This window comes from Lucilia sericata, unplaced genomic scaffold (assembly GCF_015586225.1).
Source record: "Lucilia sericata isolate MDLA Ls3-8-SP2 unplaced genomic scaffold, ASM1558622v1 Contig000932F_arrow, whole genome shotgun sequence".
Lineage (NCBI taxonomy): Eukaryota > Metazoa > Arthropoda > Insecta > Diptera > Calliphoridae > Lucilia > Lucilia sericata.
The window spans coordinates 164,710-182,027 of NW_023994919.1; the positions used below are offsets into that span (position 1 = coordinate 164,710).

Consider the following 17,318-nt stretch of genomic DNA (forward strand, 5'->3'; position numbering starts at 1 on the left):
TGAAGGAAAATATGGATGATCACAAAATAAGCTTATTTTGCTATTTAAAAGTGTTTTAACGAAGTTATAAGCGATTTTAGGTTTTTGACCAAAAAATCGATTTTTGTATGAAAACGAAGTTATAAGCAATTTAGATTTTTGATTAAAAAAATCAATTTTTGAAGGAAAATATGGGTGATCACAAAATAAGCTTATTTTTCTATTTAAATGTGTTTTAACGAAGTTATAAGCGATTTTAGGTTTTTGACCAAAAAATCGATTTTTGTATGAAAACGAAGTTATAAGCAATTTAGATTTTTGATTAAAAAAATCAATTTTTGAAGGAAAATATGGATGATCACAAAATAAGCTTATTTTTCAATTTAAACGTGTTTTAACGAAGTTATAAGCAATTTAAGTTTTTGACCAACAAATCGATTTTTGAAGAAAAATATGGGTGACACTAAATAAGCTTATTTTTCAATTTAAACGTGTTTTAACGAAGTTATAAGCGATTTTAAGTTTTTAAATCGATTTTTGAAGATAAATATGGGTGACCACGCGATTCGGGATTTTTAAAATTACAAACCCGTGTCACTTCCTAATAAAAAGTTTATAGTCCTATTGAGAAAATTTAGAAATGATGAATTGGATCTTCAGTATCCTAAAAAGCTGTAGTTCTTTAAATAGTAGTTTAAATGATAATGATCGTTATATGAGACTACTGAAAATAATTTTGTATAATTTATGTAGTATACAGTTTTTTAATTAACCATTACTGATTGAATTAAAATTAACAAGAGTCGTACCTGACCATAGACAACCAAAACATGTGCTGGCTAAAAACAACAATAACAATAAGAAACAATTAAATCATGACATACACAAAAATATGGACCAAAATAGATAACAGTGTAAAAATAACGGTAAAGCTATAGATCATAAGAAATAATAAGTCATGGGTGCGTACGGCATGCGCTGGACTTGCACGAAATTTTCATTCATTCATAGATTTCGAATGGTAAATATTATACAAACAAAATATGTGTATCAAAAGTTAATTATAGATCTCCTAAAATATCTTAAAGTAACATTGAAATGGATTAATAATGTTTGTTGTTGTTTTTTGGGATTTACATCTATTGATTGATATTATTTTGATATTGTTAAGTAATTATAATAAACAAATTTAATTTCAAATTTGTATAAAACTCGTTGAATTTGAATAATTCGATATCAGTTAGTTACTGGAGTTACAATTGTACACATTTGGATAAAAAATTAATTACCGACCTAAAACATTTCCAAACATTTCTAAAAATGGCTTTTAAATTTGTTGTCTTATCTGCTCTTTTGGCTGTTGCTAGCGCTGGTTATTTGGCTCCTGTTCCTACCCATTATGCTGCTGCTCCCGCTGTTATAACTAAAGTTGCTAATCCAGCTGTGGATGCTGTTGCTTCTACTCATCAAAATGTTGTACGTTCCTTCGGCGGTACTGTGTCCCAATACTCGAAATCGGTTCATACTCCTTACTCCAGTGTCCATAAGGAAGATACCCGTGTAAATAACAATGTCTATACACCAGCTGTTGCCAAGACTGTTACTTATGCTGCTCCTGTTGTTGCCAAGACTGTAGCTTATGCTCCCGCTCCCACCGCTGTGTATGCTCATCAGGAACCAACTCATGCCGTTTATGCTTCATCTGCTCCTCATACAGTTTATACTCATGAACAACCTGCCCATGCAGTTTATGCTTCACCTGCTCCCACTGCTGCTGTTTACACCCACCAACATGAAGTACCTTCCACTGCTACTACTACATACAATCATGGACCTGCTGCCACCACTTACACTCACAATTCTCCTTCCGTTTCTGCTTATGGTTCAAGCCAAACTGTTCACTACTCCCCAGCTGAGATGGTTTCTCATATGAGTTTTGATGGTTTCGGTACCCACTGGGGTTTTTAAATCATTATAAAAATAATTTGTTATTGTTGTAATTGTTGTTCTATAATTTTGCATTATAAATATTCATCTGAAATTTTTTAAAAGAACGATTTATTTAATAAAAAATTCATTTGAACATTAAATTATAAAAGATGTTTAATATCGGCATAATAATGCACATTAATTCGAGAAGTCAAAATGTTGTTCATCCATATCGAAATATATGTCATATTTAACACTAAATATTGAAAATTTAGTACTTCCATCTATTGTAGAGTGAATTCCACGATTTATTAACAAAATCATATATTTGGTCATAAGTGGTCTTATAAGAAGTGTACTGGAGTTAGGACAAATATGACCTGGTAATCGCTATACTTTACAATAGAATTTCAGATCGAATAACAGCATTATTTCAGAGTGTTTTTGAACAATTTAAGTCTCATCGAGCTAAAGCAGGTAAACCGAGGGACGGACATATTAAGATTGTTCAAAAAAGTTTGGAAACCGAAAATTGGAGGTATTACTCCATGAAGATTCGTCAAAAGGTACTCAAATGGCAATATCAAAATGTTACGAGGAACCGCATTAATTCCGAAGAGACCTTGATCAGTTAAAACTATATGTTGCTAAATTGAGAAATTTTGTTGGCCTATCTTGCACTGTCCGACTACTATTTGTTTCGACCAATGCAAAAAAACTCTAAACAAAACAGGTTATATACGCGAATTTCGGAAGGATTATATCGATTGATACATAACACATTTGAAGATATCTATCTATCTATCTATCTATCTATCTATCTATCTATCTATCTATCTATCTATCTATCTATCTATCTATCTATCTATCTATCTATCTATCTATCTATCTATCTATCTATCTATCTATCTATCTATCTATCTATCTATCTATCTATCTATCTATCTATCTATCTATCTATTCTATCTATCTATCTATCTATCTATCTATCTATCTATCTATCTATCTATCTATCTATCTATCTATCTATCTATCTATCTATCTATCTATCTATCTATCTATCTATCTATCTATCTATCTATCTATCTATCTATCTATCTATCTATCTATCTATCTATCTATCTATCTATCTATCTATCTATCTATCTATCTATCTATCTATCTATCTATCTATCTATCTATCTATCTATCTATCTATCTATCTATCTATCTATCTATCTATCTATCTATCTATCTATCTATCTATCTATCGATCTATCTATCTATCTATCTATCTATCTATCTATCTATCTATCTATCTATCTATCTATCTATCTATCTATCTATCTTATCTATCTATCTATCTATCTATCTATCTATCTATCTATTCTATCTATCTATCTATCTATCTATCTATCTATCTATCTATCTATCTATCTTCTATCTATCTATCTATCTATCTATCTATCTATCTATCTATCTATCTATCTATCTATCTATCTATCTATCTATCTATCTATCTATCTATCTATCAATCTATCGATTATTTTAATATTTGAGAGGTATATAGGTCTTTACGTGTAAAATCTGCATGTCTAATCAGTGGTCTGCAAGCGGACCGGGCACTACTAGTAATAAATAAATAGCTTGTTTTCTATTAGTCATGTAATTATTTATTATTAAGTATTTGTTTAATTACTCAGTGAAATCCATTTAAATAACATATAAACAATATTAAAATTAAATCCATTCATACTAAGAATATCTTAAAAAATTACAGATGGAAATTACACTGAGCTAATAGAAATTTTCCACAAGTCTTGAATGATTTCTCACAAGTGCAATTATTTTTATATATTTCCTTAAAAATTACAGTGCTTTAGTCCAAAATTAAAATGTTAAAGTGATATTTATTTGTAGAACAGTGTAACTAAGTATTTCATTTAAGGCAAACACACTTGATATAACAAAAAAACAAACATGCATACGATATGAACTTAAATAGCGTTTTCATAAATAAATAGTATTTAATTATCAGAAGCGTAGTAAAAAGGTTAAAAAAAACTATTTTTAGTTAGAATTGAAAATTTGTTAAATTATATTTGCACTTTTACTTTGTATCATAAAAGTATTGTAAATATCTATAAATGTGGCTATAATTTTCCGTTATTTAATATACATATATTGAGTAATTCGTGTTAGTTTTTAAATTTTTGTACGTCCATGATTTTTAATTAATTCTAAAAAAAATCAGGAATTACGAAATGTAGTAACAATAATATTTTAGTTTGTAATTATATTTATTTTTTTCTTAAAAATATTTAATTCATAAAATTTTATCATTGGCGAAGATCGACCGATATGTTGCCATACAAATCAGAATTAAATGTTATGTAGTACTTGGGCGACTTTGGGCTTTCCGCATGGACGATTTGTTCCTACCAGATTTTACATGTAAAATTTTCTGAAATCGTTTACAAATTTGTAATGTAAAACCATTGGCGACATAAATACGGCTATAACCACTACGACAACCATGACTCTGGAAAAGTTGCTGGATATCCCCTCGATTCACCGGTACTTACAATTGAACGGTTTTTAATTTTAGATGAATTGGCCAAATTCGGTTATAGGACAAGCATCAATGTATAAATATTGGCCGCACTGGAAGGCTATATACAAACATCGAACGTTCAATGGTATGCGATCACCACACAAACTGTCCATGTAAAGGTGAGCAGAATAAGCCCGATATCATGTGTTTTTCTGATCTCAATTTATAATTGCAATCGCGACAATATTCATTGAATATGTATATCCCGTCTATAATGGGTTGAATGAGGACCTATTAACACGGCCACTCAATATGTGACAATATTGTTTAATCCGTTCTCAGATTTTGAAGGAAGAATGCCACTTTTAATAGACCCCAGCGTTTGAGATATTTAAAGCAGCTCTCGTTTAAAACGTTATATGTTTATTACCGTAGTAATCTTCCTACGCAGGGACCCCAACTAAATAATATTAGATAGACCATCCTACATTGTAAGAATTTAATCAGGGGAGCGCTACCTGCTTATAGAAAAAATTCCAATATTATCATTAATATTGAAGTCATATAAGTACATAGTTCCTTATGGACTGAAAATGTTACATTAATTCGAAAGATGTTGAAAAATTTTCATTCAAAGTTCTTTGCAGAAGACACTTGATTTTGGTAAAAACTCTAACTTTGAACACAATATCATGTTTGGTTGGTTCATAACACGTTTGGTTAGTCTATGGGACGAATGGGACTCAGACTAATATTTTCGTTTCGCAGAGTGAAAAAGTCTATATAACTCCATATAAAAGTTTAATCTTTGCTAAAAGTTTAATACAGATCTTGTTTATTGTCAATCGTATAAAAATCCCAGCAAAAACTCGGTAATGGCTTGTATTTCCATAATAACTTACTTTTCAATGACAACTACATACTGCACGCATTTCTTTTAAGTATATTTATAATAACTTACAGGTAATCAACTGGTAAGTACTTAATGTTGATCCCAGCAAAAAGTAGGTAATGACTTGTACTTCCAAAACAACTTACTTTTTAGCTCCCTATTTTTAAGTACCTATATAAGTAATTATTTTTAAGCGATCATGTTAAGCTTGGAGTTAAAATTCTAATGGAGAAGTTGTAAAAACCGGCGTTTTTAGCTTTTTAACTCTTTACTTTTCAATTTACAAAAGTTTTTGCTGGGTACATATTAAACATACAAAATCGCGTGCTATAAAATGCAAAACTAGTTTCTCACATAATATGTGCAAAAAAGAAAGAAAACTTCATTTATATCTGGTTTCTTATCACTGAATGTTGTGCATTAACCGGTTTTAGGGTATTCATTGCAAAAGTACCAAGTTTCTAAGAAAGAAACAAATTAAAATACAATAAAAACCATAAAGACAGAAAAAATAAAAATCAAATAAAAATACACAGCTTGTCAACTTATAAAAAAAAAGAGAGGAGGTACGTATCTATAAACAAAAGTATTGTATCTTCAGTCTAGCTATAGTTCTCGTTCGAAACGTAAACACAATCTTTGTGTTCAGCTGATATTCAATTGAAGTGGGTTTTTTACCATTCTATATTATTTATTTTTTTACGAAACACTTGCTTTTTTGAAGCTGTTAGATAAAGGAAATTATATTTAACAACAATGGGTAAGATTTTGTTAAATAATAATTAATACTGTTACGTTTTGTTGTCTTAAATAAGTATTAAGAAAACAAATTGTGTTGTTTTTGTTGACTAATTGACAGCTAAATTTCTATTAATTAATTTGACTGGTTTACTAATGCTGTTGAGTTTTGTATGGACCATCCAGGCAAGAGGTAAGGATTCTTAAATAAAAAAAATTAAAATTTTATACCTATTTAATTACAAATTTAGATTGTCCCACCGCCTCTAAAAATTACGTTTGCACTCCTCGCTGTTACAAGGACAGTGATTGTGCTTCCATAGCTGGAAAATGTTGTCCCAATTTGTGTAATCAAAATTCTTGTGTTGCTCCTCACATGCTAACAAATAGTGGTGATAAATATGGCACCAAACCAGATAAATATGGTAAATATTTAAAAAAGCTAAATTTAAATTTTGGCACACTTTTATTCAATATAATACATATTTAAATTTGTTTACTTTTCAAACATGTTTTTATAGGTGGTTCTGGTTCGGTTCATTGCGGCAACGTTAAATGTGGCCCATTCGAAAAATGTGAAGTGGATCGTATTACCAAACGTGAGAAATGTGTTAGAGCTTAAGTGTTTTAAAAAAAATGTAAAGTAATTTGCACAGTGTAATTTTGTTTAAAACTAAATATAGCCTATCACATACATACATATACAGTTGATAACTGTTAATAAAAAATATGAACTCGAATTAACCAGTTTTTGAAAAATTACGATCCGTAAGTTTGTAGATAACTCAATCTAAATTCTAGTACATAGTCTAGTCTATAGTCTAGTATATAGTCTAGTCTATAGTCTAGTCTATAGTCTAGTCTATAGTCTAGTCTATAGTCTGGTCTATAGTCTGGTCTATAGTCTGGTCTATAGTCTAGTCTATAGTCTAGTCTATAGTCTAGTCTATAGTCTAGTCTATAGTCTAGTATATAGTATAGTCTATAGTCTAGTCTATAGTCTAGTCTATAGTCTAGTCTATAGTCTAGTCTATAGTCTAGTCTATAGTCTAGTCTATAGTCTAGTCTATAGTCTAGTCTATAGTCTAGTCTATAGTCTAGTCTATAGTCTAGTCTATAGTCTAGTCTATAGTCTAGTCTATAGTCTAGTCTAGTCTAGTCTATAGTCTCGTCTATAGTCTAGGTCTATAGTCTAGTCTATAGTCTAGTCTATAGTCTAGTCCTAGAGTCTAGTCTATAGTCTAGTCTATAGTCTAGTCTATAGTCTAGTCTATAGTCTAGTCTATAGTCTAGTCTATAGTCTAGTCTATAGTCTAGTCTATAGTGTAGTCTATAGTCTAGTCTATAGTCTAGTGTATAGTCTAGTCTATAGTGTAGTCTATAGTGTAGTCTATAGGTCTAGTCTATAGTCTAGTCTATAGTCTAGTCTATAGTCTAGTCTATAGTGTAGTCTATAGTGTAGTCTATAGTCTAGTCTATAGTCTAGTCTATAGTCTAGTCTATAGTCTAGTCTATAGTCTAGTCTATAGTCTAGTCTATAGTCTAGTCTATAGTCTAGTCTATAGTCTAGTCTATAGTCTAGTCTATAGTCTAGTCTATAGTCTAGTCTATAGTCTAGTCTATAGTCTAGTCTATAGTCTAGTCAATAGTCTAGTCTATAGTCTAGTCTATAGTCTATAGTCTAGTTTATAGTCTAGTCTATATTCTAGTCTATAGTCTAGTCTATAGTCTAGTCAATAGTCTAGTCTATAGTCTAGTCTATAGTCTATAGTCTAGTTTATAGTCTAGTCTATATTCTAGTCTATAGTCTAGTCTATAGTCTAGTCTATAGTCTGGTCTATAGTCTGGTCTATAGTCTGGTCTATAGTCTAGTCTATAGTCTAGTCTATAGTCTAGTCTATAGTCTAGTCTATAGTCTAGTATATAGTCTAGTATATAGTATAGTCTATAGTCTAGTCTATAGTCTAGTCTATAGTCTAGTCTATAGTCTAGTCTATAGTCTAGTCTATAGTGTAGTCTATAGTCTAGTCTATAGTCTAGTGTATAGTCTAGTCTATAGTGTAGTCTATAGTGTAGTCTATAGTCTAGTCTATAGTCTAGTCTATAGTCTAGTCTATAGTCTAGTCTATAGTGTAGTCTATAGTGTAGTCTATAGTCTAGTCTATAGTCTAGTCTATAGTCTAGTCTATAGTCTAGTCTATAGTCTAGTCTATAGTCTAGTCTATAGTCTAGTCTATAGTCTAGTCTATAGTCTAGTCTATAGTCTAGTCTATAGTCTAGTCTATAGTCTAGTCTATAGTCTAGTCTATAGTCTAGTCTATAGTCTAGTCTAGTCTAGTCTAGTCTAGTCTATAGTCTAGTCAATAGTCTAGTCTATAGTCTAGTCTAGTCTATAGTCTAGTTTATAGTCTAGTCTATATTCTAGTCTATAGTCTAGTCTATAGTCTAGTCTATAGTCTAGTCTATAGTCTAGTCAATAGTCTAGCAGTTCTCAGATCTGCTTTGTCTACCTGTAGAGATGCCTATTTAACAACAGATTTCTAGAAAAGGGCTGTAACCATATAGTAGGTGCTATATGGCAGTAACGCTCATTAGACTATAGTCTAGACTATAGTCTAGACTATAGTCTAGTCTATAGTATAGTCTATAGTCTAGTCTATAGTCTAGTCTATAGTCTAGTCTATAGTCTAGTCTATAGTATCTAGTATATACTAGTATATACTATAGACTAGACTATAGACTAGACTATAGACTAGACTATAGACTAGACTATAGTCTAGACTATAGTCTAGTCTATAGTCTAGTCTATAGTCTAGTCTATATATAGTCTAGTCTATAGTCTAGTCTATAGCCTAGTCTATAGTCTAGTCTATAGTCTAGTCTATAGTCTAGTCTATAGTATAGTCAATAGTCCAGTCTATAGTCTAGTCTATAGTCTAGCCTATAGTCTAGTCTATAGTCTAGTCTATAGTCTAGTCTATAGTCTAGTCTATAGTCTAGTCTATAGTCTAGTCTATAGTCTAGTCTATAGTCTAGTCTATAGTCTAGTCTATAGTCTAGTCTATAGTCTAGTCTATAGTCTAGTCTTTAGTCTAGTCTTTAGTCTAGTCTATAGTCTAGTCTATAGTCTAGTCTGTAGTCTAGTCTAAAGTCTAGTCTATAGTCTAGTCTATAGTCTAGTCTATAGTCTAGTCTATAGTCTAGTCAATAGTCTAGCAGTTCTCAGATCTGCTTTGTCTACCTGTAGAGACGCCTATTTAACAACAGATTTCTAGAAAAGGGCTGTAACCATATAGTAGGTGCTATATGGCAGTAACGCTCATTACTGGCTTCATAATTTTGATATAGTGATGAAATTCGAAACAATTTATATAGAAACCGAAACATAGTTAATATTGTGAGGTCAGGGACCCCAATATAACGCATCTTACTAAAAAACGTTCCAAAAGTTTAGAGTTATGATAAAATACAACAAAAATCATTTGCTTTTAAAAAGTAATCACTTTTTAAATTCGAAAGAGCTGGTCCATAGTTATCCAAAGTTCTTATTGAAGGTCAAATTCCAAAAACCACTCTTAAATTAATACGAATCTAATAATCTAAGTCCATGTACATGGTTAACTTCCGAAAATCACTTCATTTTTACACATGATTGCTTATGATTTAATAGTGGGTATACAAAATTCGGCATAGACGAATATAACACTTTTTCTTGTTCCTTCTCAAAACACGGGCTAACATCAGTTACCATCAGTTTATGTATTGTTAAACGTTATTTATTCTAATATTAAATTTTAATTATATTTTTTTTTAATAGATTTATATAAAAACACGCCTTAGGCCATCAAGCCAAATCTGGCCGCAGAAAATACAAGACTAAACAATCTCACAGACAAGTAATTAAGCTGGTATTAGTTTTGGGAGGAGTCTTGCTGATGGACACAATTAATGGTTCATCAATAATAACAATTAAATACTGTGCTCACACTGTAATTTTGGCCACTTTAGAGAATGTTAGCCAAAAAAATTAAATTTATAATATTTTATATTTTTTTAATTGTTTATGTCCTTTTTATGAAAATAAATTATTTTGTTGTGGCAAATTATTCTCTGCATGGAGGGGCAAACGTTTTTATATTGCAAAACTTAATGAGACATTTGTTAAAATTGCTAAACAAAAAACTAAATTAACATTAAAATAAATTAGTAACTAACATTGTTAACTTGTATTTGGCAATAGACGCAACAACAACAGTAACTGTGTCTTTGGAAACCAAACAAAAAAGAGAAACTCCCTTTTTGTTTGTTTTAGAGAAGAAAAACTTTAAATGTTTTAAACAAATAAACAAAATAAAATCTATTAAAGTGGGTTACTGGCGCCTGGTTTGGGCCAAAAGATCGTGTCACAAGATTTTATCGTAAGTTGTTAAAATAGTAACAACAAACTACAATAATAACAACAACAGCAGCAACAACAACAACAATTCAAAAACTATAAACAAAAAAAAAGTAAAACCGACTTTAAAACAGCAACCAACCGCCACCAAAACAAAAAACAATAACAAACATCACATACTCAATACTCGGCTTACGATATATAAAATATAGGATTTTGGACTTGAGAGCTGGTAACCCATTAAGAAAAGGGTTTTATGATGCAGTGTTGGAAAAAAAACATTTGTGTTGTTTTATTATTGCTAACGTAGTTATAATCCCTGTTTATTGTCTACTATGTTTGTCGAAAAGGTACGGGTGAGTATGTGGCATGAATTGTACTTGTATGTTGTGGCATGCTCCAAAATATCTAAACTTAATTTCTATCTTCTACTCTTCATATATGCAGTAATGTTGTTTTAGCGATTTTTAAATTCAATAAATTTCTTTACTATTAAATTTTCAATAAATTTCCTTTTTATAGGAAATTTTCGATAAATTTCCTTTTTATAGGAAATTTTCGATAAATTTCCTTTTTGCAGGAAATTTTCGATAAATATCCTTTTTACAGGAAATTTTCGATAAATTTCCTTTTTACAGGAAATTTTCTATAAATTTCCTTTTTACAGGAAGTTTTTGATAAATTTCCTTTTTACAGGAAATTTTCGATAAATTTCCTTTTTACAGGATATTTTCGATAAATTTCCTTTTTACAGGATATTTTCGATAAATTTCCTTTTTATAGTAAATTTTCGATAAATTTCCTATTTATAGTAAATTTTTTATAAATTTCCTATTTATAGTAAATTTTCGATAAATTTCCTATTTATAGTAAATTTTCGATAAATTTCCTATTTATAGTAAATTTTCGATAAATTTCCTTTTTATAGAAAATCATCGATAGATTTTTTTTATATGAAATTTTCAATAAATTTCCTTTTTATAGGAAATTTTCAATAAATTCCCGTTTTTATAGGAAATTTTCAACAAATTCCCTTTTTATGACTTTCAATAAATTCCATTTTTATAGGAAATTTTAAATAAATTCGCTTTTTATAGGAAATTTTTTATAAATTCGATAAATTTCCCTTTTATAGAAAATTTTCCATAAATTTCCTTTTTATAGGAACTTTTCGATAAATTTCCTTTTATAGGAACTTTTCCATAAATTTGCTTTTTATAGGAAATTTTCGATAAATTTCCTTTTTATAGGAGCATTTCGATAAATTTCCTTTTTATAGGAACATTTCGATAAATTTCCTTTTTATAGGAATTTTTCGATAAATTTCCGTTTTATAGGAAATTTTCGATAAATTTTCTTTTATAGGAAATTTTCGATAAATTTTCTTTTTATAGGAAATTTTCGATAAATTTTCTTTTTATAGGAAATTTTCGATAAATTTTCTTTTTATAGGAAATTTTCGATAAATTTTCTTTTTATAGGAAATTTTCGATAAATTTTCTTTTTATAGGAAATTTTCAATAAATTTCCTTTTTATAGGAAATTTTTAATAAATTTCTTTTTTATAGGAAATTTTTAATAAATTTCTTTTTTATAGGAAATTTTCAATAAATTTCATTTCTATAGGAAATTTTCGATAAATTTCCTTTCTATAGGAAATTTTCGATAAATTCCTTTCTGTCCGTCACAAATATTCCTTATAGGTAAGGTTTGTTTGGTAGTGAAAATGGGCAATATCGGTCCACGTTTTCTCTTAGCCCCCATACAAGTGGCCACCCGAAATACAGCTTTAACAATCATAAATGCTTTAAAATGAGGACTATAGCAATGAAATCTCTCCACCAAAATTAATCAGAATCGGACCCTATCCCCATATAAGGTCCCCTTATACGTTAACGCCCATTACAGGCGTAAAAATACCAGTATATCGATTAAATTCGACATAAGTAAGTTTTCTACGAGCCAAAATCTCTGTACCAAATTTTATCAGGGCCGGTCTATAATTCACCCTACCCCTCATATAAGGTTCCCCTCAGAATATTACATTGATTACTTTAACTGGCTAAAAAAATCAAATATATCGATGTAATTCGACATAAAGATGTTTCATGTGAGCCAAAATTTCTCCACAAAAATTTAGGAGGATCGCTTTATAATTGACCCTACCCCATATAAGGCCCCCTCAAAAAACTACTTTAGCGATCATTACTGGCTAGAAAACACGAGTATAGATATGGAACTCGATATAAGTAAGTTTCCTATTAGCCAAAATATCTCAAAAAAATTTTTTGAGGATAGGTCCATAATTGACCCTACCCTATAGGTGCCCCATAAAATGATTTTTCGTGCATTATTGGCTTAAAAATACGAGTATAGTGATGAAACTCAACACTAATAAATTTAAACAAGCCAAAATCTGTCTACCAAATTTTATGAGGATCGGTCCCTAATTGACTCTCCATATAAGGCCCCCTTCAGAGAGTTACTGTAACGCTAATTACTGGTATAAAAGTGCGAGACTGAATTAAAAATACGAGTACAGCGATGAAAATCGATACAGATAAGTGCTATACAAACCGAAATCGTTGCGTATTAATGTACTGAACCCGATAAAAATATAAAATAATTTTTTGGAATGTTGACCAGTTCCCTACTAGCGATTGAAAATCTTTACCTCAGTATAATTTCTGAAAATAAAATATCTTCGATTTTTTCGAAATGGGTCTCAAAAATTCCGTAATTTTGAGCTGATTACGGGAAAAATAATCTTAATTTTTTTCTAGAGTATTTTTGGTCCATTCCAAATATCACCCTTATATGTATTTATAGGTTAACATTCCATTTACAGCATACGATTTGATGGTGAGTATATAAGATTCGGTACAGCCGAATATAACACTCTTACTTGTTATGGAACATTTTTCAATAAGTTTAATTTTTAATATATCTTTCTTCAGGAAGTTTTGGATATAATTCCTTTTTTATAGAAAGTTTTGAATACACTTTTTATATGAAATTTATGATAAATATCCTTTTTTAGGAAAATTTTGATAAAATTCTTTTTTACGATAAAGTTTCTTTTTTATAGAAAATTTACTTTTGTTCCATAACGATCAAATATGCTCGCTAGACGAGAAATATTTTATAATTATTTCATTAAAGTTCTCCAGGCTTTTATCAAACTGCAATAAGTAATCCAATTATCTTTTAATCATTAGTTGACAACACTGTTCATTTGTATTTTGAATTATTTTTTTTCTAGCCATTTAAATTGATTGTTTTGGGACATACAACATACATTCATACATATTTGTTAACAATCCAACATTTAAGTCTGACTCATACTGTTGTTGTCACTTTTTTCAAAAAAACATATATTTAGACTGGGAATGAAAAGTTAGTAAAAGTTTAATGCAAAGATTTTAAAAATTTAAGTGAAATCGAACAAGTTATAAAAATATTTCTATGTGATCGAAAAAACTAACGTCTGACATGTTGGATCTTACTATTTCGTATGTTAGTTAGATATCAATAAGAGATTAAGATTAAGAGAATAATGTTTGTGCAGTTATTAGACTTTTTATAAAATTAGGAAAAGTATTGTAAAAAAATAACTTGCACTTATTCCTCGAGTGTATTATAGAAGGGGGTGGGATAGTTAAATATTGTTCCTACGGTTGTTTACCTTTAAGTGGTCTTTGTTTTTATTATTTCTAGCTAAATGTTTGTTGTTTCTGCTGTTCGCAGTAGTTTTCTACAAAGATGAAAAAAAAAACGACCAACCGACGAAACCTTAAATAAATAAATGATTTACTTTGACAATTTTTGCATGAAATGTGTTACTTTTTTTGTGACAGAGAGTATAGAAAAAAAATTGTTGCAGTTGTTACAATGATTCTTGCCACAAAAATTGTCACGAACTATATAATGTTTTGTGTGTTGTTTTCAATTTCGTTGTTTTAGTCTTTTTGATTGTAGTTTTCATGTTTATGGTGTTTTAGTTTTTTTTTTTTTCGTTTAGTTTCTTCCAAAATTCGATTTCTTTCTTGAAAGAAATAAAATAGAAAAAATATATAACCAAACAAAGAAACAAACAATTTCCATAGAAAATATAAAAATTTATGTTTACATATTGAAAAATTTTATAAGTCACGTATTGCAGGACATAAGGTACAATTCATACACACAAATAAATATTTAGATATACTTAGATATACACACATACATGAATACACTAGCACACGATTGTTGTAGGGCTGACTGAGTTTTTTATGGTGTGTGATGAAAGCGAAATGATTAGAAAAATTTAAAAAAATAAATAAGATTATTTTGTTGCAAATATGAAACTTTTTTTTTAAATATAATTTTTTTTATTTAAATAGTCTGAGCTTAATTCTTGTGTACATAGTTGAACTTGTTAAAGAAAGTGCTTTTTTGTTAACGATCTTAAAGTAAACTGTTAGATTGATGTCCTGCATATGTTCATCAAATTAAAATTCAATATTTCGACTTTGCAGCACAACTTCGTTGATGTTGAAATACATACAGTGAATCAACTAAGTTTTTTGCCTCCCTTTTTTTATAATCCATAAGTAATGTATAGTGGGTTTTGTACCATTTGATCTTTTCCAATTCTTGTCATTTTCGAGAGTGACTGTCATCCACCTTTAAGTGCTTATGGCTAATACAAATCCTTTACAGACTGAGAGATGATGAGTTGCCGGATTTTCCAAATAGAAGTCTATGAAAGAGTTACTATGATCTGACACAAAGTTCTACGACGACATGTTCTTCGAGACAAAAGAGCTAATGTTGGAAAGTCGAGCGGTTATAGCGTCTACCGCAAAATAGTCTCAACGGTCACTCCAATGAAAACTCAATGTATTCCTTTCATTACAATACGACGTATGCTTTTAAGATCGAAGGTGACGGATCGTATAAGCTGTACCGTCCTCACCTGGGTCATTGACATCTTTTTAGGGTAGAGACCTAGGATACCTGAGATAACGGGTGTTCGAATTTTAGGATGCAAAAGTTGCAAGGTTAAATTCTTGTGATCGTTATGTTCTTGTGATCATCGAGGTGTAGACCATCCCATGTTCTCCTAGACACATAGAAGATGTTTTAAAGCTTATGTGTTGCGCAATGATTGTTCCAACAAATACTCTACTCTTAATTTTTGGTCAAAGAGAGTCGACAAAGTACCGCCTCTGTTATAACCACTTTTTGGTCCTTCGCTGGCAGATCATTATGAGAAAATGGTCAAATAGAAGCTGAAGTTCGAGTTCTGGTGGTTAATTTTTGTGACGCCACCTCTCCTTTAGTCTCCTTTGGCTCTAGTAACAAAAATTCTCAAACACATATCAGCGGAAGTACGACGGTGGTCGTTGAGGCATCGATCGTCTGGGGGTTTTCTGCTCAATTGGAGTAGTTACTCCAAAACTGAGAATAACTATTAAACTGAGAAAACGCTGAGACAAATAAACTTTGAAAGATCAGAACGAAATAAGAAGAAGCGATACATTCATATTTCGGACTGACCTTGACAATTAGTCTACAAGAGGTTTCAGCTTCTGATCAGACCAGTACTTTCTTGGATATAATAAGGAAATGTATGGTTGTTTAAGTGGAGTGACAATCGTTCAGGCACCGGACAGCGATAAAAATTATATAAATATCTGGTTTCTTCACTTAAACTAACTTCTACAGAATGCCTCAGCCCAGAAAATTTCAGTCAAATTGCCCCAGCTGTTAGAATATCTCTAGAACTACATCAGGTCTCAAGCAGGAAAATCGCACACTTACGTAGTGAATAAAAATAGAATAGGATCTGGTATAGTAACTAACGAACTGATTATTCGACCAATAGGAGGACTTTTTGTCAATCTTTTATTCGGATCCTCTCGGAAATAATAGGGAAATTATGTGATTTCTTCAGCACTAAGGAGTTATATGTGGGTTGAGATAGCAATAAACTGAATGGAACAATTGGTGTAATGTTCTTCTCATTGTAAACTTTTAAAAAATTGGACTCAATATAAGACCTGCAGACATTCAATTCAAAACCGCATAAATCCTCTAAGTTATCAATCACTGGGAACTTATATGTGGGTTCAAACAGATCCTCAAAATTATCAATCACCGGGAAGTTATATGTGGGTTCAGGTAGTTGAAGAAATTTGTATCAAGATACCAAATTGCGGTATCTTGAAAAATAAGCTTTCAAAAAACTAGCAATAAACTGATTTTAAATATAAACTTCTCAAAAATTTTACTCTATTTAAGATCAACAGGCATTAAATTCAAAACCGACTAGATCCATAAAGTTATTAATCAATAAAAAAACCACAAGCTTTGTTATCGAATGAACTGAGATCTTAATGTTTTAAGCAGCTGATGTTTTGAGCAGCTTTTTATGAATGTTAAGCTTTTGGAGTAGAATTACTTAAAATGTGATCACTCAAACCCTCTGTTTACCGTTTTAGTTTTGAGCAGAATGCTTATTGGATTAATGATGAAGGACGATCATAAACTGTCGTTGAGTAATTATACGTTAATTCATGGAACCAATAGTTAACCTTACTACAACATTTTCCCTTACTTTCTCCACATGCAAAATTTACACTTTTAATTATTCTAAATAACATTAATGATGATCCATTACTGTGAACGTTAAATATTGCCTCTACAACAATGTAACATTTGTTCGTTTAAATTTTCAATATTTTCTTTATTCAAATATTTACCGTGGGCGGTGATCAATTATCCAAAATTAATTGATTCATTGAGAATTTTGTCAGATTTTATTTTAGTTTCTTTTCATTGTATTATTTTTTTTTTGTGTGTCCAGA

General features: G+C 30.2%; 2 protein-coding genes across 2 annotated transcripts; both read left to right on the forward strand.

Moving 5' to 3' along the window:
- The first annotated feature begins 1,188 nt into the window (after positions 1-1,188).
- LOC119609130 (pupal cuticle protein C1B-like) lies at positions 1,189-2,059 on the forward strand. Its single transcript, XM_037963833.1, has one exon. It carries the CDS (start codon positions 1,300-1,302, stop codon positions 1,945-1,947), a length of 648 nt encoding a protein of 215 aa, XP_037819761.1. The 5' UTR covers positions 1,189-1,299; the 3' UTR covers positions 1,948-2,059.
- A 3,848-nt stretch (positions 2,060-5,907) lies between these two features.
- On the forward strand, positions 5,908-6,805 carry LOC119609128. Its single transcript, XM_037963831.1, has 4 exons — positions 5,908-6,093; positions 6,193-6,264; positions 6,323-6,496; positions 6,593-6,805. Exons 1-4 carry the CDS (start codon positions 6,090-6,092, stop codon positions 6,691-6,693), a joined length of 351 nt encoding a protein of 116 aa, XP_037819759.1. The 5' UTR covers positions 5,908-6,089; the 3' UTR covers positions 6,694-6,805.
- Positions 6,806-17,318: the final 10,513 nt, after the last annotated feature.